A 26,195-nucleotide genomic window follows, 5' to 3' on the forward strand; every position below is an offset into this window, starting at 1 on the left:
CATTTGTTTATTTGATATCTGTTTTTTCACGAGTTAGCTGAATATATTATTGAAGTATTGGCAGGCATGGGTGTGTGGTAAGAGGTTTGGTTCCCAACCACATAGTTCTGGGTTCAGTCCCTCTGTGTGATACCAAAGTGTCACTCAGTATCTTCTGCTACAAAAGCCTGTTAGTTGACTTAGTAGACAAAACCTGAAAGAAACATCGTATGTGCACGTGTGTCTTTGTAATATTACCCCATGGCCAGATATGTTTTCACAAAAAGACTGGAAATGAAAGACACTCATTTACAACTATCATGCATTGTCAAGATGACGTGCAAACATGCACACACAGACACACATACACATGTGTACACAATAACATGCACACACACACACATGATGGTCTTCTTTCAGTTTCTTTCTACTTAGTTCACTCACAAGGGTTTGGTTGGCTCAGGGCTATAATGGAAGGCAGTTACCCAAGGTGCCATGCAGTGGTTTGGGAAGCAAATTTCTTACTACACAACACACTCAAACACACACACACATTGGGTCATAAACAATCAGTTTTTTTTAAATTGCATGAACTAAAAGTTGGAGGGGGACCAGGTAAACTACCTGCATCAACTTGTTATAATGCAGGTAGTAATTTTACTTTGTACTTATTCTTAGTGCAAGTTTTGAAGAGTGCAGTTCGATTTAAACAGTTATTTTTTCAAAGCTATAATGGAAGTGGCAAAGGAGCATATTCAGAATATTTTGCTTTATGAGTTCGATAAAGGCAACAACGCAACGGAAACTGCGAGGAATATTAATGCAGTACATGGGAATCGGACAATAAGCATAAGTCATTGTCAATGGTGGTTCCAGAAATTTCGAGCCAGAAACTGCAGCCTAGAAGACAAGCCTCATCCCAGAAGATCTGTAGAGCTTGACAAGGACATCCTGCAAACCCTGGTAGAACAAAATCCCATTGTAATTGTTGAACTAGCAGAGAAGCTTGGATTTGGTCATTCAACCATTCATCGACACTTGCATGCCATTGGAAAAGTCAGCAAATTGGGTCAGTGGGTTCCTGACAAACTTCCCGAGATTAATCATGCACGGAAAGTGAATTTGTGCTCTTCTTTGCTGTCACATCTCACGAATGAACCTTTTTTGGACTAAATAGTGATTAGTGACAAGAAATGGGTTCTCTATAAAAATGTTAAGCGCTGAAGACAGTGGGTAGGGAAAGGAGAAACACCAGCACCCCAGGCTAAAGAAAGTCTTCACCCTGTAAAGTTTTGTTATCTGTTTGGTAGGATATGAAATGTTTAGTCCACTTAGAACTTTTAAACCCAAACCAAATGATAACAAAGGAGATCTACTGTGAGCCAACTTGAGTAGCTTAAGTCAGTGCTAGAAGAAAAATGACAATCTTTCATTTCCAGATGAAAAAGTGTTCTATCAGGATAATGCTTGGCCACATACAGCAAGGATGACATTCCAAGGGCTGGAGTTGTCCCATCTTAATTATCATTTATTCTGCGGTCTTCAAGATCATTTGGATGGAAAAAATAGGAATTCTGTAGACAAGGTCAGAACAGTACTGGAAGAGTATTTTTCATCACAGATAAGTGAATTTTGGAAGAGGGGCTTTGCAAGTCTACCAGATAGATGGAAGAGCATTGTAGAAAATGAAGGAGAGTATATTTTAGATTAAAAAGAACTTTATTTATCTTAATTTTGAAAACTAAAAGAAGTATAAAAAAAAATGCATTATTTATGAGATGACCCAATATATATGTAACCATACGTAGATTCCTTTCTTAATACAAAACTCTATCCTTTAGAGATTAAATTCTGCACTATTACTTTTCATATTGAGAATTGTATAAGGCCAATTTTAAAATGTGACACCCTAAAGCAAATAATGCATCCCTTGTAGTCCATTATGGGAACTGATCTGCATCTAGCCCAGCCTGGCTCAGCTAACCCAACAACATTGTTGTAAATAGTAACTGTGAGCTGGAGATACCAAATAGACGATTAAATTAGTTTCTCACTCTTAATGAATTCTAATTCAAAGTGAATATTTTGTTGTGTTTATGGGTTCAACACTGTTTTATTTTGCTTTGGTTCATTTCAGTGTGTACTGCAACAGACTGGTATGCTTTCTGAAAGGAGGTTTATCTTTTCATCTTAACACCATAAAATTGTTACTAAGCACTGACCCTTGAAAGCCTCTCAGAGATTAGGCACTTAGGCTTATAGTAAAAATTAATATGCAGCACACATATATATATATATACTAGCATTATGACCCATCGTTGCTGGGTCATAGTGCTAGTGCATGTATATATGTGTACATATTACATGTACATCTATATATATATATACATCTACACATAAAATACAAAATACAAAGTTATATCTTGATATCGCTAGTGATAACAATACTCAAAATATATAACAGACTGGAATTGTTAGCCCGTCTCTTGCAATTTCGATCAATTGTATCTTGTCCTCCCTCTTGTATAGAAGTGTGGCTACAATCCAGCCTACCTCTACTTCTGGAGGGAAGTTTTAGGGAATCACAGTGGAGAAGATATGATATTGCTGTGGGCTCGCCCTAGGCAAAAAGTTAAAAAAATTTTTTTGCCAATGACACTCCCTGGACCCTAAGTAAGGCATGTGTAAAATTTGAATGAAATTGGTTGTGTAGTTCTCAAGTTTTAGGGAAACACACAGACAGACAGACAGACACACATTCTCAGTTTTATATATATAGAGATGTGCATACGTGCACGTGTGTGTTTAATGATATATATGACATATTGAAGAGACACATACATACACATACATAGAATCATGTATGCATATGTCATACTTATACTTAAAGAAGTGGGCTAGCAGAATTGTTACTGGACCAGAAAAAAATGGTTAGTGATTCTAAGTTCAAATGCCACTGAGGTTGACTTTGCCCTTCATCCTTTCAGGGTTGATAAAATAAGAACCAGTGGAACACTGGGGATGACATGATGGACTCAACCCCTTCCCTGAAGTTGCTGACCTTGTGTGAAATTTGAAAACCTACTTGTACACATACTAACACATGTAATTAAGCACACGTTTGTATACTAAAAAGACAGGTGTACTCATAGGAGTGCAAGCTTTTACACACATGTACCTACAGATATGCAGACATTGATGAAAATATATTCTGATCCCTAGAAATACCTTGGTTTAAGCAAAAGACACCTTATCGCTTGGTTAGTGGACCAACTTGAATTCTGCTGAGAACTTTACATACACATATCTAGACATAAATACATGCATTACACATACATGGATCTCTTCGGTTTGAACAGCAATTTTTTCTAGCAGTGTCATATGAAATTGTCACCCATAATTATGACCCTAGAATCGATCTATTGCATTTCAATCTGTTTTAGGCTTAGGGTTAGAGTTAGGGTTAGTTAGGGTTAGGGTTAGGGGTGGGGGAAGGGTATCTTTTTTTCTTCACAAATGTAAATAAACCCAATCTGTTCCTTAAATGAGGGACATATTCATACGGCACAGAATGTTTTTTACCTCAATAGACGTCACTGATTGGTTGAAATTGCAGAAATTGAAGAAAGAAAAAAAACAACAAATATCTTACAAACTCTAGAATTTTCTCAATAAAGCCAAGAGAAAAAGATGTTTTATAAACACATTTTACCAGTATACGAAGTTTAAGATTTTTTAGTTACCTAGAAATTATGTTAAAAACTGCCATTCAAACCGAAAAGATCCCACATACATAGATTATACATACATACATACATACATTTTTTCTTTTATCTTTTACCTTTTAATAGTTTGTCATTGGACTGTGGCCATGCTGGGGCACTGCATTGACGGGTTTTATTCCCACACACTAACCTCAGTAACAATGTTTTTTTTTTAATCTGGTACTTGTTCTACCACTCTCTTTTGTTGAACTACTAAAGAAACCGATACCAGTTACCAAGTAAGGGTGGGGGTCATTAAACACGGATACAAAAATACATGCATGCACGCACATGCACACACACACGCATATGCACACACACACATATTTTTTACATCTCCCTCTGATATGTATTGTTTTTAATCACAGCACATCTGTAAGAAATGTTATTTTGGACCCAAACGACAGTAAATTGCCTATCAATGGTGTATATACATTAAATATGCTACATAGATGACTATTTTAATTAAATACTGCTTCAATTGCGTACACCGGATTATATGAACTATTTTGCTAATTGGAAAAATATTTTTGTTTTATTTTTGTTGAATACATTATGAGTAATATTTACAATAGGAATATATTTTGTGAAAAAAAACAATATTTGCATAAAATGAATTTATTCAAGGTCCATCATGTGATGGGATTGGTGAGATAATTACAGGATATTGGTTAACAGAGAACTGCTAATTTATTTTGATTGGGGGAACATTACGTACATATATATATAAATTAAAATGAGGGTGAGAAATTAGATATTAATTTAATTAACATCGGTTTCACACCAGTGGTCTAGCATATAAAAAAACTGAAGGTTCAGTAAAATTGTATTACATACATATTAGAGGGAAACCACTATGAGGACACCCTTCTGCTTGAGAACATTTCTTAGTGGTAAGACCATAGCGGATCTATTTCTAGCATAAGGGTGTCCACATAGTGGTTTCCCTCTAATATGTATATATGTGTGTGTGTGTGTGTGTGTATATATATGTATATATATATATATATACACACACAAACGCACATCAATATTTAAGGACTATGTAAATGGAATTTGATAGAATTGTGTCTCTTGAGTTTGAAGCAATAAAATCTTAGATTTATTAAGGTATACAGAGTTCAATATACAATATATTTTTGGACAACTTTATTCATTACAAACTAAGGTTAAGGAAGAATGTGCATACTTTCTCTGTCTCTCTCCCATACACACACACACACACACATTGAAAATATATATTTCTTTATTGCCCACAAGGGGCTAAACACAGAGGGGACAAACAAGGACAGACAAAGGGATTAAGTCGATTACATCGACCCCAGTGCGAAACTAGTACTTTATTTATTTACCCTGAAAGGATGAAAGGCAAAGTCGACCGTTGCAGAATTTGAACTCAGAACGTAACGACAGATGAAATACTGCTAAGCATTTCGCCCGGCGCGCTAATGTTTCTGCCAGCTCGCCCCCTTATCACACATTGAAAATATAACTGATTGAATTGTTCTCTTGATTTTTCACACAATAAATGAAATAACAAATGTGGAAGCCTGTCATGTGTGTGTTTGTTTTTGTTCCCCCATCACCACTTGGCAGCCAGTGTTGGTTTGTTTATGTCCTCATAACTTAGCAACGTGGTAAAAAAGTCCGATAGTATTCTGTTATTCTATTACTTGTTTCAGTCGTTTGACTGCTGCCATGCTGGAGCACTGCCTTAAAGGGTTTTTTTTTAGAGGAAGAAATCAACCCCAGTACTTATTCCTTGTAAGCTTATCAATTATTCTATCGATCTCTTTTGGTGAACCACTAAGTTATGGGAACGTAAACACACCGACATCGGTTGTCAAGCAATGGCAAGGGACAAACACAGACACAAAGATACACTCACATAAATACACACACACACACACACACACATATACGGCGGGCTTCTTTCAGTTTCCATCTGCCAAATCCACTCACAAGGCTTTGGTTGGCCTGAAACTATAGTAGAAGACCCTTGCCCAAGGTGCCATGGAGTGGGACTGAACCCAGAACCATGTGGTTGGGAAGTAAGCTTCTTACCACACAGCCATGCTTGTGTCTCTCAGTATGGTATGAGTACCAGACTTGAATACTGAAGTCAATTTGTTTAACTGAAATCCCTCAAGGTGGCACCCCAGCATGGTTGCAGTCCAATGTCTGAAATGGGTAAAAGATAACTTACATACACAAAGAAATGAATACATAACATAAATATCTTTCGCGTATTTTGCATTAGATATATATCAATGATATATACATTGGTAAATTACAGGTTGTTACTCAGCACAAGGTGAAATGCATTGAAATGATTTTGTTGTCTAATCAAATACATTATGAAGAAAATATATGACATCAAATTGAAAAGTCTGGGAAAGGAAATACATTAGAATATAAACTAGAACATACATTATTATAGGATAAAATTTAAAATCGATTAAAATAAAAATTAGAGGAAATATAAGTTTGTATAGTTTGAAATGTTTGTTGGTTCAATTAGAGGGTAAGTTCTGATAAAGTTAACTGCAGTCAAATAATTTAAATGAAACTTAATAATTAAATAAGCATAATTAATGGTGGGACAGTAATTGAGTCTAAGGTTAAATAATTAAATGAATGCATCAAACAAAGTACTCTTCAAGATTCTAGAAGTCCTGGGTTTATCATTTACTGTTGTGTCGTTTCTATGATGGATCATTATTAAATTTCACTGCTATAATAATAATTAAAAGATCTGTTGTTCCTTGTGGAAATGTTGTCTTGGTAGAAGTAGATATCAGGCAATCTAAAGGTTAGTGGAAGTATACTAATTTACTTGATATGTGTGGAGCTTTTTGGCCAGTAAATTGATTACTCTGAAATAAAATTTGTCTGAAAAATTTTTATATTCTAAAAATCTTCTGTCTGCAAAATGAAATAAATTCCAAGTGTCAGTAAAGTACTTTAAAGGTGTAAAAATAGAATATTATAAGAATTCAGGTGCACAGCTGACAAAATGTTTCATTGTTTCTGTAAGTTTTTATAAAAGAGAAAATTTTCTGTCTTAAGTAACAGATGTATTGGTTTACTTAGAATTTCAAATATGGGTCAATAGTGAGTGTGTCACCTTTTCTGTTCTATGTTTTAATTTCTGAACATTTTTGTGTGTGTCAGAGAGGGAGAGAGAGTGAGTCAGTGAGTGACTAGGGGTGTTAATAAAACCTTCTTTTGAATATATTGGCTGTAAATCTTAAAAGATTGAGGCCAACTTGGTGTTGATCATAATGCAATAAACTAATTCTTTTAACCTTACATCTGCTTCAATGGAAAATCGCTAGAGTTAATACAATTACAGTTAGATGTATGACAATTGGAAGATAACCTTGATAGATTTCGGCCATGTCTGACTTAATAGCATCACCTGGTGAAGACTATATTTCTTTCTTTCTTTCATTTTTTTTTGTCAGTATATTAGAGTTCATTAGTGTGTGTATAAGTGACAAATATCCATTTTTTTTCACTAAGGTTTGACAAACCTAACTTGGTAAAACTTCAGAATTATTCTGTGTGTAAATATATATATATATATATAGTCTTCTAAAAATTTATAAGTTATATTTTTTCCATACCTCCATTCCTGAAGAGCATATGTATTAGATAAACATCGAGTTATCTAACATCTGTTGTGAAACCAGTTAAGATTGACTGTAATCTCTCTATATATAAATGGCAAAATGTCTGTGTGTGTGTGTGTCCTTTATACAAATCCACAATTTTTCAGTTAGAGGGTTTGCACTTTCTATGGCCATTCAAAACCGTCCAAGGGTGGTCGTGCACATCTTTACATTTCCCCAGTCACCACGCAAAGCCATTAAAAAATCAATAGAAGTTACTATTTTGTGATTGGTCGGAGCTTTGGACAGTACTAGCGTGTATGTGCACACGCACACAGCTGTATATGCATGCACTAGCACTATGACCCGGCGTTGCCAGGTCATAGTGCTAGTGGACCTATAATACTATACATATTATATATATATTATGCATTTATATAAACACATACCCACATATATGAAGTGATTGAGAAACCTACTACAGTTCAAGCTACAAATAAAAGTGAAAACAAAAGCAAAGGTTTACACTCTACATTATATTTTAGAAGATATTGATAAGAGCTTTAAAACGTTTGTATCAGTAAAAATGGCCATGGTATTTATTCCAGTTCAGGAAATGAAGTGATCATCAACAACAGACAAGAGTTGCCCTTGCTAATTTACTAATTTAACGTCAACCATCTGCATATGTCTTTCCCACCATCAGCTCCCCCCCCCCTTTAACATAGATGTTTGTGCAATACAGAACTAACTCAACCCCCATTATTCCTATTTAGGATATTTCAAGCCATAATACGGAAACATGAGGTAGCAGCACAAATCTTTGTTTATTCACATAACATTGTATTTTAGTGGCTTTCAATTACCTTTAGCTCTGTTTCACAATGCTTCAAATAAACTATACAACCCTTATAAATGTGTGTGTGTAGAAGGGAAATCTTATCTTTATACAGTACTTTATGAATGTGCTACTTAAGTTTCATGGTACACATATCAGTTGCTGAGTTCTTTTCTGTGGCGCCCACACTAGTGAGGTTACCGAGTAACTTGCAAGACAGAAAAAGTCTCTCAAGTGAGTGAGTCTGTAGAGAGGGAGGTGACTTTATGTCAAGTGTTGAGGCTAGATAGGACAAGAACAGGTGTCTTGCTGCAGAGGAGACACATGGCTACTCAGCATTATATAAGGATGGGTGGGCATAGCTGGAAAGAAAGTGATAAAGACAATGGTAACAAGGTGATATTTCATTTGCTTTTACTTTATTTGTTAGAGGACTGACCATACTGGAGCATAGCCCTCAAGAGTATTTAGTCAAACATATCAACCATAGTAGTGGTAGATATTTTATCAACCTTAGTAAGGTGAAATGTAATGCAGGATTTGAACACAGAGCCTAAAGTGCCTTAAATACCACAAGGTACCTTGCTCTGCATTTTACTGATTCTACCATACACACACATATATACTTTTATACACACACGCACACACCTAAACACCCACAAACACATACACAAGTGTTTGAAACATATATGTACGTATATATGCATGCATGCATATAAACACGTATATACATATACTCAAGTATATTCGTTAATTATTCTAATTGAAAAATTAGCCACTGTTATAAACATATAGCCTTATTAGATAATGCCAATTTTATTTTGGTTCATAAAATTATTATGAAATCATTAAAATAATTCAATAAATATAAAATCAATTATTTCATATAATGTTAAATACAAATTCTTCCATTTTTTCTTTCTACCTATCAATGTTACTTCCATTACAAGAATAACTTCCTTTCCTTCTTATCTGCGTGATCTTATTTCTTTAACATGGTTGTTGCTTAGCCCCTAATCCAGTAGGCCCCCATGACTGAGGTAATAGCTGCCATGGCTAGCCCATCCTTTTCTTTTCTCATTCTCTTTCTATTTCTTCAACTACATTATTCAGTATATTGCTACCTTTTCACAATGGTAGGGTTTGTGTGTGTGTGTCACTTGAGAGTGATTTTGTTGCTATTTCTAGTATGTTGATTGACTCTTTACACGGTTGTGAGATGTTTTGGCACAGCTGTTTTGTTGCCACCTATTTGACATCACTGATTTGATGATGACTTATTTGACATTACACATTTTAGCGTTTCTCTCACGCCCTTGCTTTCCTTTCCTCCTTACTCTTTGTTTATGCGTGTGAGCATATTTCTTTTTATGCATAGGAGGAGATGGAAATTACTTTATGTCAATTATGATCAATTAATATACTTTATTCTCTGTCTCTCTCTCTGCACCAATCGTTGGCATCCAAACAGCAGCACCCAATCATTTTATGCTGTCCTAGTCTTTAATGTGTATACTCTTTATTCTTTTACTTGTTTCAGTCATTTGACTGTGGCCATGCTGAAGCACCACATTTAGTCGAGCAAGTCGACCCCAGGACTTATTCTTTGTAAGCCTGGTACTTATTCTATCAGTGTCTTTTGCTGAACCGCTAAGTTACAGGGATGTAACCATACCAACATTGGTTGTCAAGCAATGATGGGGGAGACAAACACAGACACAAAGACACACATATATATATATATAATATATATATATATATATATATATATATATATTATATATATATATGTGTGTGTGTGTGTGGTGTGTGTGTGTGTGTGTGTGTGTGTGTATGTGTATATATATGTATATATACACACACACACATATATATATATATATATATATACATACATACATACATGAGACACTTTTTCAGTTTCTGTCCACCAAATCCACTCACAAGGCTTTGGTTGACTTAAGGCTATAGTAGAAGATACTTGTCCAAGGTGCCACTCAGTGGCGGGGCTGAACCCAGAACCATGTGGTTGGGAACCAAATTTCTTACCACACAGCTACACCTGTGCTTATGTATTAAAAAATTTTTTTTTTTTATTGCTGAGTGCATACCAATATTTCACTAACAAACTCTCTTTCTCTGATTTTAATATAAACATTCATTAAATAAACTGTTTTTGAGAGAGAATATTTTAAACAAGAAAAGAAAACACCATTTAACCATTTATTAGTGTGAAAATAGTGAATACTCTATTTGTCATAAAATAAATTTATATTAAATCTTTTTAAAGTTCACGTCATCTCATGAAACCCCAGAATATTTTTACAGAACTCTGGGAGTTCCTTGCTATCCACTTTTGGAAACACCTGATTATTCCTCTCCTCCAAATTTAAAACCTTATGCTTGTGTTTGTGGCACCATTTATTCTTCTATTTTTTTATACATTTCAGCCCATGCTGGGGCTATTTGAATGCTTTCAAATGGAGTTAGGCTTCTGTCCGCAAAATCCTAGTTCATAACCTTTTCACTTCAATTTTTTTTTCTTATTCTTTGATGAAGCATTTTCGTTTCAATTCTCATTTTCCTTATTTTCTTTTTCTTTTTTTTTTTTTTCGTTTTTTCTTTTCTTGCTTTTCCAAAATGCTTGACTCCATGTCCCCTAGGACAAGACCACAGGAAAATATTATATTATAGTTTATCTCTTACATTACACCAGAATCATAGAAACCTCTGTCAGGAAAGACTAATGCTTTGTTTCAATTTCTTCTTAGGTTATGACTGGGGAAAAACACCCAGGGACGCCTGCTGCATGGAAACATAATAGTAAAATGGGCACTAGCATACTTGAAATAGTAAGCCAAGAAATTTTAATTAACTATATTACTCTCTTAGTGATGAGATGACCTCCTGCTTGTTGACACCTCCCTTTCTTCCTTCCTTCTTTCCTTTTTTCCTTCCTTCCTTCTTTCCTTCTTTCCTTCCTTCCTCCCTTCCTTTGTTCTTCCCTTTTTTTATATTTCTTAATTAATCCAACAGTGATCAGTAGGAGCCAACTCTTATTCTGGCCACACATACAAACAATTTAACATTGCACGTTAACGATACGCTCGTTAGTTCATACTGCTGCCACTGCTTACATTAATTGCATGTGCATGTTGTTCCCATTGTAGTTGAAATAATGAGCTGGAAAAAGAATTTTTAATCAATTGAAATTATACTGAAGATGGTACTTTGGTATGGCCTTGATTGCAATGGTTTAAAGAATTTAAAAAAAAAAACATCCTCATCAGATGAAAAATCATTACCTTTTATGATAATTCTTATCAAGAATGGCAAGGGAGAAAAATCTGAAATTTAAACTGTTAAAAAATTAAATGAAAATGTGCAGCAAAGAGTGGTGAATCTATTCTTTAGTAGATTTCAGTCTTATGAAATCTCCTCAGTGAAACAGTTCTAACACATATCTACTAGACTTTAGAATGACTTTGAGAGGATATATCTAGTCTTTTGTATGAGATAATTATCTTGCAGGCATACTATAGTGCTAGTGACATGATAATCTCTGCCAACTTTTCAGTTGGTTGTACAATACTATTTATCCTCCCCATATATGTTCACTGTTAACTGATTAAAGAACGGCAGAAAAACTAAATGAATAAAAAATAACTATATTTCTGTAGAGTTTCATTATTTGATGCCATCAATAATCAAGTGTATTCCACTTTTTCAGTTAATTTCTCTAGAATTGGTAAGATATAATTGCAACCAAAAAAACCACTAGAAGTTCCTGGAATAACCTTTTTGCATTCAGATTATTCAATCAAATATAATGCTTATTTATTGAAATTGGTTTGAATTAATTATGCATTATCTAGAAGCTTCAAGATATCAATGATGATGATTGTATATTTTTAGAATGACATTGTATGGTAGGTGTGAGAGGCTGAATCTAGCCAGATTGAACATAAAGCATGTAGAATATATGGGCCAGATATGGCCTGTTTAAATGCTAAAGGGTTAACCTTGTATCTGTTACTTAAGTGCAGGCATGGCTTCCCAACCACATGGTTCTGAGTTCAGTCCCATTGCATGACCAAAGCCTTGTGAGTGGATTTGGTAGATGGCACTGAATGAACCCCCTCATGCATATATATATATATGTGTGTGTGTGTGTATATATATGTATATATATATATGTGTGTTTGTGTATATATATATATATATATAATATATATATATATTATATATATATATATATACTTTATTTAAAAGCAGCAGAAAATTCAACAAAACTGTTACTCTGAGTTTCACGTTCCCGTTTGTTTTGTTGAATTTTCTGCTGCTTTTAAATAAAGCATATTACTCTACTCCTGGTATTTGAGTACTCTTTTTTCCACCTTGTTTCACATTTATGTGTTTACTCTGGTATATGTATATATATATATATATATATATGTGTGTGTATATATATATATATATATAATATATATATATATATATATATATGCATGTATGTATATATTTGTGTGTGTGTCTTTATGTTGATAACCAGTGTTGGTGTGTTTACATCCCCGTAACTTAGCAGCTTGGCAAAGGAGACCGATAGAATATGTAATTGGTTTAAAAAGCAAATAAGTACTGGGCTCAGTGAGTTTGACTAAAAATTCTTCAATGTGATGCCCCAGCATGGCTGCAGTCTAATTACTGCAACAAAGATTGATAATCGTATTGGGGGGGGGGTCTTGCCGTAAAGGGTTTTAATCAAACAGATCCACCCTTGTACTTATTTCTTAAGAATGGTACTTATTCTGTCATTCTCTTTTGATGAACTGCTAAGTTATGAGGATGTAAACAAACCAATACTGGTATCCAAGCAGTGGGGGTAAGGGGACAAACACACACAAAGACACAGACATACATATATATGATGGGCTTCTTTTATCTTTTACTTGTTTCAGTCATTTGACTGTGGCCATGTTTGGGCACCGCCTTGAAGGGTCTTAGTCTAACAAATCAACCCCAGGACTTATTTCCTTAAGCCTTGTATTTATTCTTTCAGTCTCTCTTGCTGAACCGCTAAGTTATGGGGATGTAAATACAACGACACTGGTTGTCAAGTGGTGGGGGGGAACAAACATAGACACATACACATGGATATATACATATGTGTGGAGGCACAATGGCCCAGTGGTTAGAGCAGCAGACTTGTGGTCGTAGGATCGCAGTTTCCATTCCCAGACCAGGAGTTGTGAGTGTTTATTGAGCGAAAACAATGCAAAGCGTATTGTGACCAGTGATGTGTAGCAACACCTGATAGCCTGGTCGGTCACGGTGATCACAGTGATATACATATGTATAAACAACAGGCTTTTTTCTGTTTTTGTCTACCAAATCCACTCACGAGGCTTTGGTTGGCCCAAGGCTAAAATAGAAGACACTTGCCAAAGGTGCCACAAAGTGGAACTGAACCTGGAACCATGTGTTTGAGAAACAAGTTTCCTACCACATAACCATAGGGTTCTATTAAATTTTTCTCTGCCAAATGCACTCACAAGGCATTGGTTGGTCAATGGCTATAGTAAAAGAGACTTGCTCAAGGTGCCATGCAGTGGGACTGAACCTGAAACCTCAGAGTTGCAAAGCAAGCTTCTTAACCACTCAGCCATGCCTTAATTTTTTTAATATTTTTTTTAGTTCAAAGGAAATGCAGTGTCTTTGGTTCTTTACGGGATCTCTGGGTGAAAGGGGCAGGGAGGGAGGAAGGAAAATATCCTCAAACCAAAGCATTGAGTCAAAGATAGAGATGACTCAGCTAAAAGTACCCAGGGTATCAGATGGTGATGGTAAACCAGGTGATGAGTCAAGTGTGCCACCCAAGTAGGCCAGGGTAGAATTTGAACTTGGAATGTAAAAATCCCTGGAAAATACCACATGTTTTAGAATTTTACCAACATGTCACTTAGCGGTTTGGCAAAAAGAGACCGATAGAATAAGTACTGGGCTTACAAAAAGAATAAGACCCGGGGTCGAGTTGCTCGACTAAAGGCGGTGCTCCAGCATGGCCACAGTCAAATGACTGAAACAAGTAAAAGAGAGAGTAAAAGAGTATGTTTTAGAGTTTTGTACCTTTTTTCTTTTCTTTTTTTTTCGTTGGGCTTAAAATGATGAATGACAAGTTTGACTTTGGCAGGATTTGAACTTACAGCACAGAGACTCAGAACAAATACTACAAGGCATTTCTGTATGCTCTAGCAACACTAAAAATTACTGCTTAATTAACTGTAATTAAAGTTGTTTTATTGAAAAGCATTGCACCACCACATTCGCAGTTCTAATATAAAATTGCCTTTGAGTCACCGATGAGCTTTGGAGTGCTTGGTGTTGTAGTCTTCATATTCCTCCTCCTCCTCATCCTCATCCACCACCACCTCATCCTCATCCTCCACCACCACCTCCCCTCCTCCTCCACCACCACCTCTCCACCACCTCTCCTCCTCCTCTCCTCCACCACCACCTCTCCTCCACCACCACCACCACCTCTCCTCCATCACCTCCTCCTCCTCCTCCTCCTCCTCCTCGCCACCACCACCTCTCCTCCTCCTCCTCACCACCGCCGCCGCTGCCACCACCACCACCACCACCATCATCATCATAACATCCACTTTTCCATGCTTGCATGGGTCAGATGGAATTTGTTGAGGGCAGACTTTCTAAAGTTGGATAACCCTTCCCGTCACCCATTCCCTTGTAAGTTAATATTGTTTCCTATGGTTGCCAAATATGCTTTCTGTGGAAGGATGGAAATGGAGATGATGATGGTAATGTTCATTTAAAACCGTCACGTACTATCTAGACAAGGATATGCACTTATCTACGCACGTGCCCGCACCATGTGCTTCTTTCAGTTTCCATTTACCAAATCCACTCACAAGGCTTTGGTTGACCATGGGACTATAGTAGAAGACACTTGCCAAAGGTACTGTGCAATGGGACTGAACTTAGGTAAACATATCCTATCCATTCTTCCAGTGTACCATTATTTCAAGTGTAGTCTGGATTTTGTTTGTCTGGCAAAATTTTTTCTTTTTTTCTACTCAGTTGCATTGATGTCACCTCAAAAGGCTAAGTTGACCTTGGAAGGATTTGAACATAGATTTGTTATATGCTAATACCTGAATTACACATCGAGTGTATGCAGACTGTCAATTTTATATAGTTCAAGCCTTTTAAATTTAGTCATATTTGTTGTTGCTGTTGTTGTTGTTGTTGTTGTTGTTCTGGTTTGTTCTGTCAATAGATGTCTGGCTGTATTGATTGTCTCGATATGAAACACGGCTCTAGGCAATTTTAAGTGATTAAGTCCAATTATGCATTTCTAAGATTCTTGGAAACTAAATATAATTTTTGAATTTCTGGTGTTTACATTTTACTTCTTTTTTTTTGTTTTTCAAACTCTTTACATTATTGTGTCACACCCACCACTCCCTTATTAGTCAGATCTTTAATTAAAATTAGTATTTCTACCCTCACATGAAACAAATTCATGGTTATTTATATTTTTGTAGAGTTAAAATTTTGTATCGGTCAAGTTCTTCGGTGTCAGCAGAATAATTTAAAAAAACAACAACAACATTGTTCTACGGAGAAGAAATATTTAAAGTGTCTTAACCCTTTTCATACGAACCCACCTGAAACCAATCCTGGTTCTGTGACAAACTGTTTAAAAGTGATTTAAATTACAATTTTCCATCAAAATTTTATGCTAATTGGTTCCAGACATCATCTTAATAATGAGAGCATTATTTTGCTAAATTCGTTATCATTTTAAAAATTAATTAAAATAAAGTAATGTATGTCAACAGAAATATCGTAACAAAAGGGTTAATGTAGCTTCATCATTTAAAAGTAGTGCCCCAGTATGACAAGAATCCAGTGTCTGAAATCAGTGAATTAATTAAGCAATTATTGCAGAGCCCTGCCTATAATGATAAATATTTAATCATCTTCATGACAAACTAACTTATGGCTCATGTTTTGAAATTCACTGCATTAACTTTGTTCATGCTGACCACCACTAGTCTCCTCTTATTTGAATGACAGTCCAACAAGGAAGCCTCTACATGGTTGTTTGAACTGTTAAAAATAACAGCCAAGTTCCCCCAAATACCACTTTAAAGTAGGGAAGGGTACGTTAACCCTTTTGGTACCAACCCACCCAACACTGTCCCTATTTCCATAATACAAACTTCCTGTTTGCTTCTAAATTAAAACCTCCATCAAAATTTCTTGTCAATTTATTTTCCAAACATTGGCTTAAAACCGACAGAAATATTTTGCTAAATTCTTCATTATTTTCAAAATAAATTGAGACAGAGGCAGTGAATTTCAACAGAAATAGGGTAACGAAAGTCTTGAACAATATTGTCCTAAATATATAGAAAGAATGGATGGTCACAGTTGGCAAGCATTTGATCAATAGGCTTACCCAAAGAGACTGACCTGGGACAACAGCAATTTAAATTTAGTGAGTTAATGTGATAAACCTTTTAGCTGCTTCACTTTTGGGTCAGGATTCTGAATCCAAAAGCTGATAATGTCTTTAGACAAAGTATGCTGTTCTTCTGTTTTATCTACTGAGCTATCATCATCATCATCGTTTAGCGTCCGCTTTCCATGCTAGCATGGGTTGGACGGTCCAACTGGGGTCTGGGAAGCCAGAAGGCTGCACCAGGCCCAGTCTGATCTGGCAATGTTTCTACAGCTAGTGGGTGCTTTTTACGTGCCAGATGAGGCTGGCAATGGCCACGATTGGATGGTGCTTTTTACGTGCCACCAGCACGAGGCCAGTGGGGGCGGCGCTGGCAATGACCATGTTCGGATAGTTCTCTTACGTACCACCGGCACTGGTATCACAGTTGCAATTTCCATTGATGTTGATCGATTTCAATCTCAATTTTGATTTTGATTTGCATACAATATACATTACAGAGCCGACACACTAAGTAGTGATGTGTATAAATGTTGCTAGATCAAATATGCTTGGGGCATATTTGATCCCTAAGAAAGCTATTCACTGTATTTTGTCATGAAGAAAGTACTTTGAATGGCTTCCTTTTGGGTCTGAATACACTATAAGTATATTTGAACTAGAAAGGTGGCGAGCTGGCAGAAACGTTAGCCCGCCGAGTGAAATGCTTAGCGGCATTTCGTCTGCCATTACGTTCTGAGTTCAAATTCCGCCAAGGTCGACTTTACCTTTCATCCTTTCGGGGTCAATAAATTAAGTACCGGTTACACACTGGGGTCAATGCAATCAACTTAATCCCTTTGTCTGTCCTTGTTTGTCCCCTCTATGTTTAGCCCCTTGTGGGCAACAAAGAAATATGTATATTTGAACAGGTAACAAGTTTGTAATGATATATATTATATACAATACATATACATTTTGTATATAATGTATTCTGTTGTGTCTGGGGAGAGTCATTTTCTTTTTGTGCCTTATTATGTAACACACTCACCAGTAAAATTTCCACTTATTCCTTATTTTTATTTTCCTAAAATTTTTGTTGCGTCTTGCAACATTTTCAATAGTCTTGACTGTTCGTTATTTACACTGCATTCCTTTTTGTTTGTTTGTGCGCATGTGTGTGTGTGTGTGGGGGTATATATGTGTATATACACATATATGTAAGCATATGGATATGAAAATAAACAGATCAACGTACAGAAGGATAGGTAGATAGGTTATAAGAACAGACAAGCGCACATACGCAAATGGAGACTGAAGCACATGACCATATATACACACACACTTTACTTCACACAAGGACACATTGGAGACATGGGTCCACACATCCATACATACAAACATGGTACATAGTTGCAAAACACACATACACACATACACACACACACACAGACATGAACACACAAAGAGACAGAGGTGCATACATATACAAACGCATGTTCACACACACATACATAAAAAAATACACAAACACAGACATGTAAGCACATGAATATGCAGAATACATACATACAGATGCACACACAAACACATATACATACACACACATGTATATATACACATGCATGCATTCATAGGCACATACACACACACACACTGACCCACACGCATGCGAACAAACAAACAAAAAGAAACGAAGTGTAAATAACAGAGTCAGGACTATTGAAAAGGTTGTAAGATGCAATGAAAATTTTGGGAAAATAAAGATAAGGAATAAGTGGAAATTTTACTGGTGAGTGTGTTACATAATAAGGCACAAAAAGAAAATGACTCTCCCCAGACACAACAGAATGGTTCATGAAGAATACAGAGTTCATTTCTTGACCTTTTGCTACCTGAAGCATCCATCATTAGATGAGAAATGCTAGTGAAGGAGTTGCTCCCTAAATTCTCCTTAAAAAGTGGCTGCTGTTTAGATTTGTGCCTCAGTTGCAAACACGGTCTACAAATGTGGGCTACAGTATTTACTACGTGCACTTCATCTGTCATAGTTTCATTCACATCTAGGTTGCATAGTAAAAATATAAATTGATCCCTGGAGTTAACCGGATCTTCATTTTATCCATCCCTGTAGGATGAGAGGAAAACTGACCTGACGTCTGCAGAATTTGAATTCAGAAAGTAAAGAGTTGCATTGAATTAGTTGTAGTACACAGTATAAAGTGGTTGGAATTTAAGAGGAAAACCGCATTAGATTCCTCTTAAGATTTTCAACTGATTTCATAGAAACTGCAGATTCTAAACGAGCTGTCTTCGTGCTTAAACTGATTTTTCACTTAGTAATATAAGTTACCTTATGAACTACTTGTATTAAAAATATCTTATAATGACAGAATTTAAAGATTTTAGAGACAGAAGAAAAACATAAGCAGACTTAGAATTAATTCAATACTTTCAACAGATTCAAATTCCTTCAGACACTTTCTAAAGAATCATCTCGCCTCGAGCTATGGAGTGACAAGCTCAGAACAATTTCACTGATGTCTAACGTACAAAGAATCCAGTCGGTGGAATAACGACCATATAGTAGAACAACAACGCGTTTAGTTCATACCAGTATGGAAGCAATAGAGATATCTTAACTGTCTCCATCCTGAATTCAGCTTGTCACTTTAAAGTTGCTCAGCCTTCAAGGTCGTGGAGACAGGTGGCCTAGTTTGTTAGATAGCGGTTTCAATTCCTGCACCGGAATTGTGTTTTTAAGCAAAACACATTCGCATTGCTCCAGTCCACCCAAGTGGCAAAACTGAATAATCCTGTGATGGACTAGTGTCCCATCTATGAGGTAAATATATATATACTAGCACTATGACCTGGCAACGCTGGGTCATAGTGCTAGTGCATGCATATACAGCTGTGTGCGTGCGCACATACACGCGAGTACTGTCCAAATCTCCGACCGATCACATACAGCTAGCTGGCATTCAATTGGTGTATCAAGTTTCGGGCATTTTGATTGGGTTTTGGATAGAAAATTGGATAGAAGCTGGGAAACTAGTCCTTATGAATCAGTAGGGCTTGAGAAGGATGTAGCCAAGGTAACAAAGTATGGAATATATTGTTGAGTTATTCTAAGGGTTGTATAACAGACTATGGAGAATTTGATGAAACATTCATTGTTGCCTCAACCTTACTGTATTAATGGCTTTGATAAAAGGTAAAGAGTAAAGACCCCCTTTGGTCATGACTGACCATGGGATTGCAATCTAGAAAGTTACCCTCCGAGGTGCAAGTCCAGGCAAGGTTGTTTATGGAAGACCAGCAGTCGCCCATGTATACCAGCCTCCCCTTTTCACGCCAGCGATGTTATCCAAGGGAAAGGCAAAGGCCATTACAGCTTGGCCCAAGCGATGTCGCAACTCATTTCTACACCTGAGTGAACTGGAGCAGCATGAAATAAAGTTTCTTGCTCAAGAACACAACACACAGCCTGGTAAGGGAATCAAACTCACAACCTCATTTTTATGTGTTCTGAATTAAAATCTTCCATCAGAATGTAGTGTTAATTTATGTTCCAAAAGTCAATTAATAATGTTAACAAAGTGGCCTTGATTATGTAAAAGGAAACTGTCAGAGGTGATCTGGTTGTCAAACATGTAGCATTTAACACTTCCATAACTATATCTCGGTTGAAATATGTTGCCATATGTTTGAAATACGTTTGAAAATAATCAAGAATTTGCAGAGACTTAGTAACATAAATACTACCTTTCATGTCGCTAAGCAAAACTTTAAAATTCTTAACCCCTTTGTTACCATATTTTTGTTGAGGTACTCTGTCTTTACTTCACTTAATTTTGAAAATAATGAAAATTTTAGTGAAATGAGCTGAGCTGAGACCCCCTTCGGTCATGACTGACTGTGGGATTGCACCTAGAAAGTTACCCTCCCAGGCACAAATCCGGGCAAGGTTGTTTATGGAAGACCAGCAGTCCCCCACGCATACCGGCCTCCCCTTTCCATGCCACCAGTGTTATCCAAGGGAAAGGCAAAGGCCGATACAGCTTGGCACCTGTGACTTTGCAACTTATTTCTGCAGTGAACTGGAGCAACATGAAATAAAGTGTCTTGCTCAAGAACACAACACGCAGCCTGGTCCGGGATTCGAACTCACAACCTCACAATTGTAAGTTCGACACTCTAACCACTGAGCCATGCGCCTTCACTAGTGAAATAACTTTGTCGTTATTATTGGTTTTTGGAACATAAATTAACACTAAATTCTGATGGAAGATTTTAATTCAGAACTCTTGAAACCGAAATGTTTGTAACACAGATGAAGGGGTGGTCTGAGGTAGGTTGGTATCAAAAGGGTCAAACAAATGATAAATGATAAGGTGTAACATATTCTATTCTTTTATTCTTTTACACATTTCAGTCATTGGACTGCAGCCTTAAAGGGTTTCAATTGAAAATAATCAACCCCAGGACTTATTTTTTTGTAAGCCTTGCACTTATTCTATCAGTCTCTGCTAAGTTTCAGGGACATAAACACACCAACATAGGTTGTCAAGCAATGGTGGGTAGAACAAACATAGACATAAAGACTTACATACATGATGGGCTTCTTTAAGTTTCCATCTACCAAATCCACTCATAAGACTTTGGTTGGCCCGAGGCTATAGTAGAAGACACTTGCCCAAGGTGCCACACAGTTGGACTGAACCCAGAACCATGTGGCTGGAAAGCAAGCTTCTTACCACACAGCCACAACAAGGTGTTTTGTAGATATTCTCCAGCAGGTTGATATCAAAAGGATTAACTCTTTCGACACCAGGCTGCATGAAACCACTCCTGGTTCTTATGATACAAATTTCTTGTTTTAAAATGATCCAATTTAAAAGCTTTCATTAAAATTTCATGCTTATTTATTTTCAGAACACCAACTTAATAACAACAATGTTTATTTTACTAAATTCTTCATTATTTTTAGAATTAACGAAAACAAAAGCAGTGTCTTTCAATAGAAATATGGTAACTAAAGTGTTAAATGGTAATCTGCTAAGACAACTATTAATCCTTTAGCATTTAGATTACTCTGTCAAATGTAAAGTTTTAAAAAATTTATATTGTTATAAATTAGTTACGTATTGTGTTGTAGCTTCATGAGTTTAATGGTGATTAATGGTTACTCATTCACTTGTTTCAATCATTTGACTGCATCCATGCTGGAGCACAATGGCCCAGTGGTTAGGACAGCGGACTCGCAGTCGGAGGATCACGGTTTCGATTCCCAGACCGGGTGTTGTGTGTGTGTTTATTGAGCGAAAACACCTTAAAGCTCCATGAGGCTCCGGCAGGAGATCGTGGCAACCTCTGTTGTACTCTTTCGCCACAACTTTCTCTCAATCTTTCTTCCTGTTTCTTGAATAACGCTGCGATGGACTGGCATCCTGTCCAGCTAGGGGGAACACATGCACCACAGAAACCGGAAAACCGAGCCCATGAGCCTGGCTAGGCTTGAAAAGGGCACATAAATAAAAAAAAATGCTGGAGCACCACCTTAAAGGGTTTTAGTTGAACAAATTGACCCCAGGACTTATTTTTGAAGCCTAGTACTTATTCTATCCTTTGCCAAATCTCTAAGTTATGGGGACATAAACTCACCAACACAGATTGTCAAGTGGTGGTGGCGGGGGTGGGGTCAAATACAGACTCAAAGACACACACACACAGATATATATGTAAGTGAAAAAATGTATAGTAACTGCTCAAACGGAAAGTAATCTGGTTGATAACTGATGAAGGATTAGGGACCTTCAATGTTTGTTTTCTGTCCATTTGTCTACTCAATACACATTTTCCCGTTCATCTGTGCATTCATTGTTTTTTACTTTTTGTTTGTGCTTTTTCTATACATTTGTTCACTTATTAAGTAATGGAATGTAACATGCATACCGGTTTTATTAGTAATAAGTTATATGTGTGTGTGTGTGCGTGTGTGTGTGTGCATGTGTGCGTGTGTGTGTGTGTGTGTGTGTGTGTGTGTGCATGTGTGTGTTTGTGTGTGTATGTCAAGCTTCTTTCAGTTTCCTATTTCTTTACTGCCCACGAGGGGCTAAACACAGAGGGGACAAACAAAGGAATTAAGTCGATTACATCGACCCCAGTGCGTAACTGGTACTTAATTTATCGACCCTGAAAGGATGAAAGGCAAAGTTGACCTTGGTGGAATTTGAACTCAGAATGTAACAGCAAACAAAATGCTGTTAAGCATTTTGCCCGGCATGCTAACGTCTCCGCCAGCTCACCTGAAAAGCTTCTTTCAGTTTCTATCTATCAAATCCACTTACGGTGGGGGCAGGGGTTTCGGTTGGTCTGAGGCTATAAGTAGAAGACACTCACCCAAGGTGCCATGCAGTGGGACTGAACCAGGAACCATGTGGTTGGGAAGCAAGCTTCTTACCACATAACTATGACTGCCCCTGTGTATTTTTAGAATGCCATGTAGGGTATATGTGAGAGGTCGAATCTGGTTAGTTTCAATGTAAAATGGGTTTTTGTCAGATATGGCCAGTTTAAATGCTGAAAGGTTATGCTACCACCACCACCACTACAATCGAAGGTGACACTCCACTATATTATCACCATTGACATCCCTACTCTAGCAACTATTATTACTATTTGGTTACTGGAAACTGAAAGAAGCCTGCGACATGTGCATGTCATTGGCATTTGGTGATAGTTGTAATTGAGCATCCTCATACAAGCGCTTCCATCCCTCTACAAAAGCCATTCTTTCCACCATTACTATCCAAGAACAGCACAAAGCAGTAAGATGGTTTTTAGGTGGTCACTCTATCTGCATGAAATAGCAGCCAAGTCTCCATGGAATCATGTCCTAACTGTCTTAAATAAGTAAACAATACATTAGATGCTTTAGGCACCTCTAGGAAAACAAAATAATCATGGTTTGAATTTTTGATTGTGGGTCTGCTTGGTCAGGGCTGACCTGGGGCTAAATCATAACAACAGCTAGTCTCTACACATTGCTCCTACTACCACTGTAGCTGTTATCTCTAGCTTTGTTAGTACCATGACCAACAACCTCTTACCCCCTAAAATGTATAAAAAATGTCACCACTTAAAATACTGATATCAGTTGCATTGCCAATGTTTCAATGCCCTAATTTAGTTATAACTCCATATATTGATGACCCCCATGTATTGTTAATTCTATATATTGGTGACCCCATATTGATACCCTAATATATTGATGACCCTCCATGTATTATTACTCCATATATTGATGACCCCATATATTGTTACTCTATATATTGGTGACCCCATATTGATAACCCATATGTATTGTTAACTCAATATATTAAAGGCCCCATATTAATACTCTAATGTGTTGGTGACCCCATATTGATACCCTAATATATTGATGATCCTGTATTGATATTAATGCATTGATGACCCCCATGTATTGTTAACTCCATATATTAATACCCTAATGTAAGGATGATCCCAATGTGTTGTTAACTCCATATCTTGATGACCCCATATTGATGCCCTAAACTATTGATGACCCTATATTAATGCCCTAATGTCAGAATGACCCCATGTATTGATGACTCTATGTATTGATGCCCCCATGTTTTGACCCCCCCTGCATTACAGTCTAACTTTGCCCCTTAACCTTGCTCTCTTTGTACGATGACTTTTAAAGATTTTATTTTCCCTTTTCCTGTTTTGCAGTCGTCGTCAGCTACAAACTATCCAATGTTTACAATTGAACAGATTGAATTGATTCGGCGACTGCGCAACAGTGGAATAACTAAGGAACAAGTTGTAGAAGCTTTTGAGCGCTTCGACCGTATTGACCAAGAACTTGGACTCTTGTACACAGTTCCATCCAGTGGTGCTTCACCTTCTTCTACAGCAACAGCGAGCCAAACGCTCAATGTTGCCGTCACTGCCAGTGCGCAGTCGAGTGTCACAAATGTGCCCACCACCACCACTGCCTTCGCCCTTAGCCAGGGTGCGGCAGTGTCACGGTCAAACGGACAATACTCATTGTACACATCATCTCGGCCGTCATTCTCATCATCATCCCCACAGTCGGACAATGGACAATCAGATCTTAAACCTCCTAGCAATAAACGGCCACGAGAGGAGTGCAGTGAGAATAACCATGACGAGTCTCTGCAAGAAAACAGTCAACGGGCCCACAATTCTGTTCACAATTCCATGTCGCTAGGAGGAGGAAATTCTTTATCTACTAACAGATCCTTGTCATATGCCGACAGTCATTCAACCATCACAGCATCTCAAAATTCTACAGTGCCCAATTCTTTGTCAGGAACACAGAACTCACCAGCTTCACGGGTCAATGACTCAATGCCCAGCTTAGCAAGTGGGGCATTAGATGATAGCCAGTTGGCAATTAACTTAGAAAATAATCCAGATTTGGAAATTGAAGAACTACAAGAATTTATGAAGTAAGTCATTACTTTTTTTATAGTTTTTTTCCCAAAAAATATTGTCATTATTATTGTTTTTATTTCTTATATTGCGAAAGGCGATATAGACAAATGTGGACAAGAAGCTTGATTTCCGACTGTATAGTTTGAGGTTCAGTCCCCCTGGGTGAAACTTTGGGCAAGTGTCTTCTGCTATTGCCTTGGGCTGACTAAAGGCTTTCTGAGTGCATTTGGTAGACAGAAACTGATGGAAGACAGTCATATACGGGATCTGAATTCAGAATGAAAAGAGCTGCGTTGTATTAGTTGTATTACACAATATAAAATAATTGGAATTTAATAGGAAACTGTTGTTTGCATGTGTGTGTGTGTGTGTGAGAGAGAGAGAGAAAGAGTGAGAGTGTGTGTGTGTGCACATGTGTGAATGTATTAGTGTTTCTTTGTCTTGACAACTGATGCTGGTGTGTTCACATCCCCATAACTTAGCAGTTCAGCAAAAGAGACCAATAGAATAAGTGCTAGGCTTACAATGAATAAGTCCTGGGGTTGATTTGTTCAACTGAAGGCAGTGTTCCAGCATGGCCACAGTCAAATGACTGAAACAAATAACAGAATATATATATATATATATATATATATATATATATATATATATATAATATATATATATATATATATATATATATATATATATACATATATATATAATATATATATATATATATATATATATGTATATATGCACTCACACATACACACACATATACGTGTATGTGTGTGTGTGTGACTATGTTTGTATTTGTCCCCCACCACTGCTTGACCACTGGTGTTGATTTGTTTGTTCTGGTAACTTAGCAGTTCGCTGAAAGAGTTCAATAGAATCAGTACCAGGCTCTAAAAAATAACTACTGGGTTCAATTCATTCAACTAAGACCCTTCCAGGTAGTGCCCCAGAATGGCCATAGCCCAGTGACTGAAACGAGTAAAAGATAGAAAAAAAATTGTGAACAATAGCTCCAGGTGTGGCTAAGAAGGTCACTTCCCAAC

At 36.9% G+C, this 26,195-nt stretch overlaps 1 protein-coding gene across 3 annotated transcripts in view; it reads left to right on the forward strand.

Moving 5' to 3' along the window:
- LOC115218558 (homeobox-containing protein 1-like) overlaps positions 1 to 26,195 on the forward strand; it is a 218,102-nt gene that overhangs the window by 150,162 nt on the left and 41,745 nt on the right. For all 3 annotated transcript variants that reach the window (XM_036508150.1, XM_036508148.1, XM_036508149.1), the window contains exons 3-4: positions 10,967 to 11,047; positions 24,424 to 25,166. In XM_036508150.1, coding sequence (XP_036364043.1) covers positions 10,970 to 11,047; positions 24,424 to 25,166 — 821 coding nt within the window. In that variant the 5' untranslated portion in view covers positions 10,967 to 10,969. The remainder of the gene's footprint in view (positions 1 to 10,966; positions 11,048 to 24,423; positions 25,167 to 26,195) is intronic.

Source organism: Octopus sinensis, linkage group LG13, assembly GCF_006345805.1.
Source record: "Octopus sinensis linkage group LG13, ASM634580v1, whole genome shotgun sequence".
NCBI lineage: Eukaryota > Metazoa > Mollusca > Cephalopoda > Octopoda > Octopodidae > Octopus > Octopus sinensis.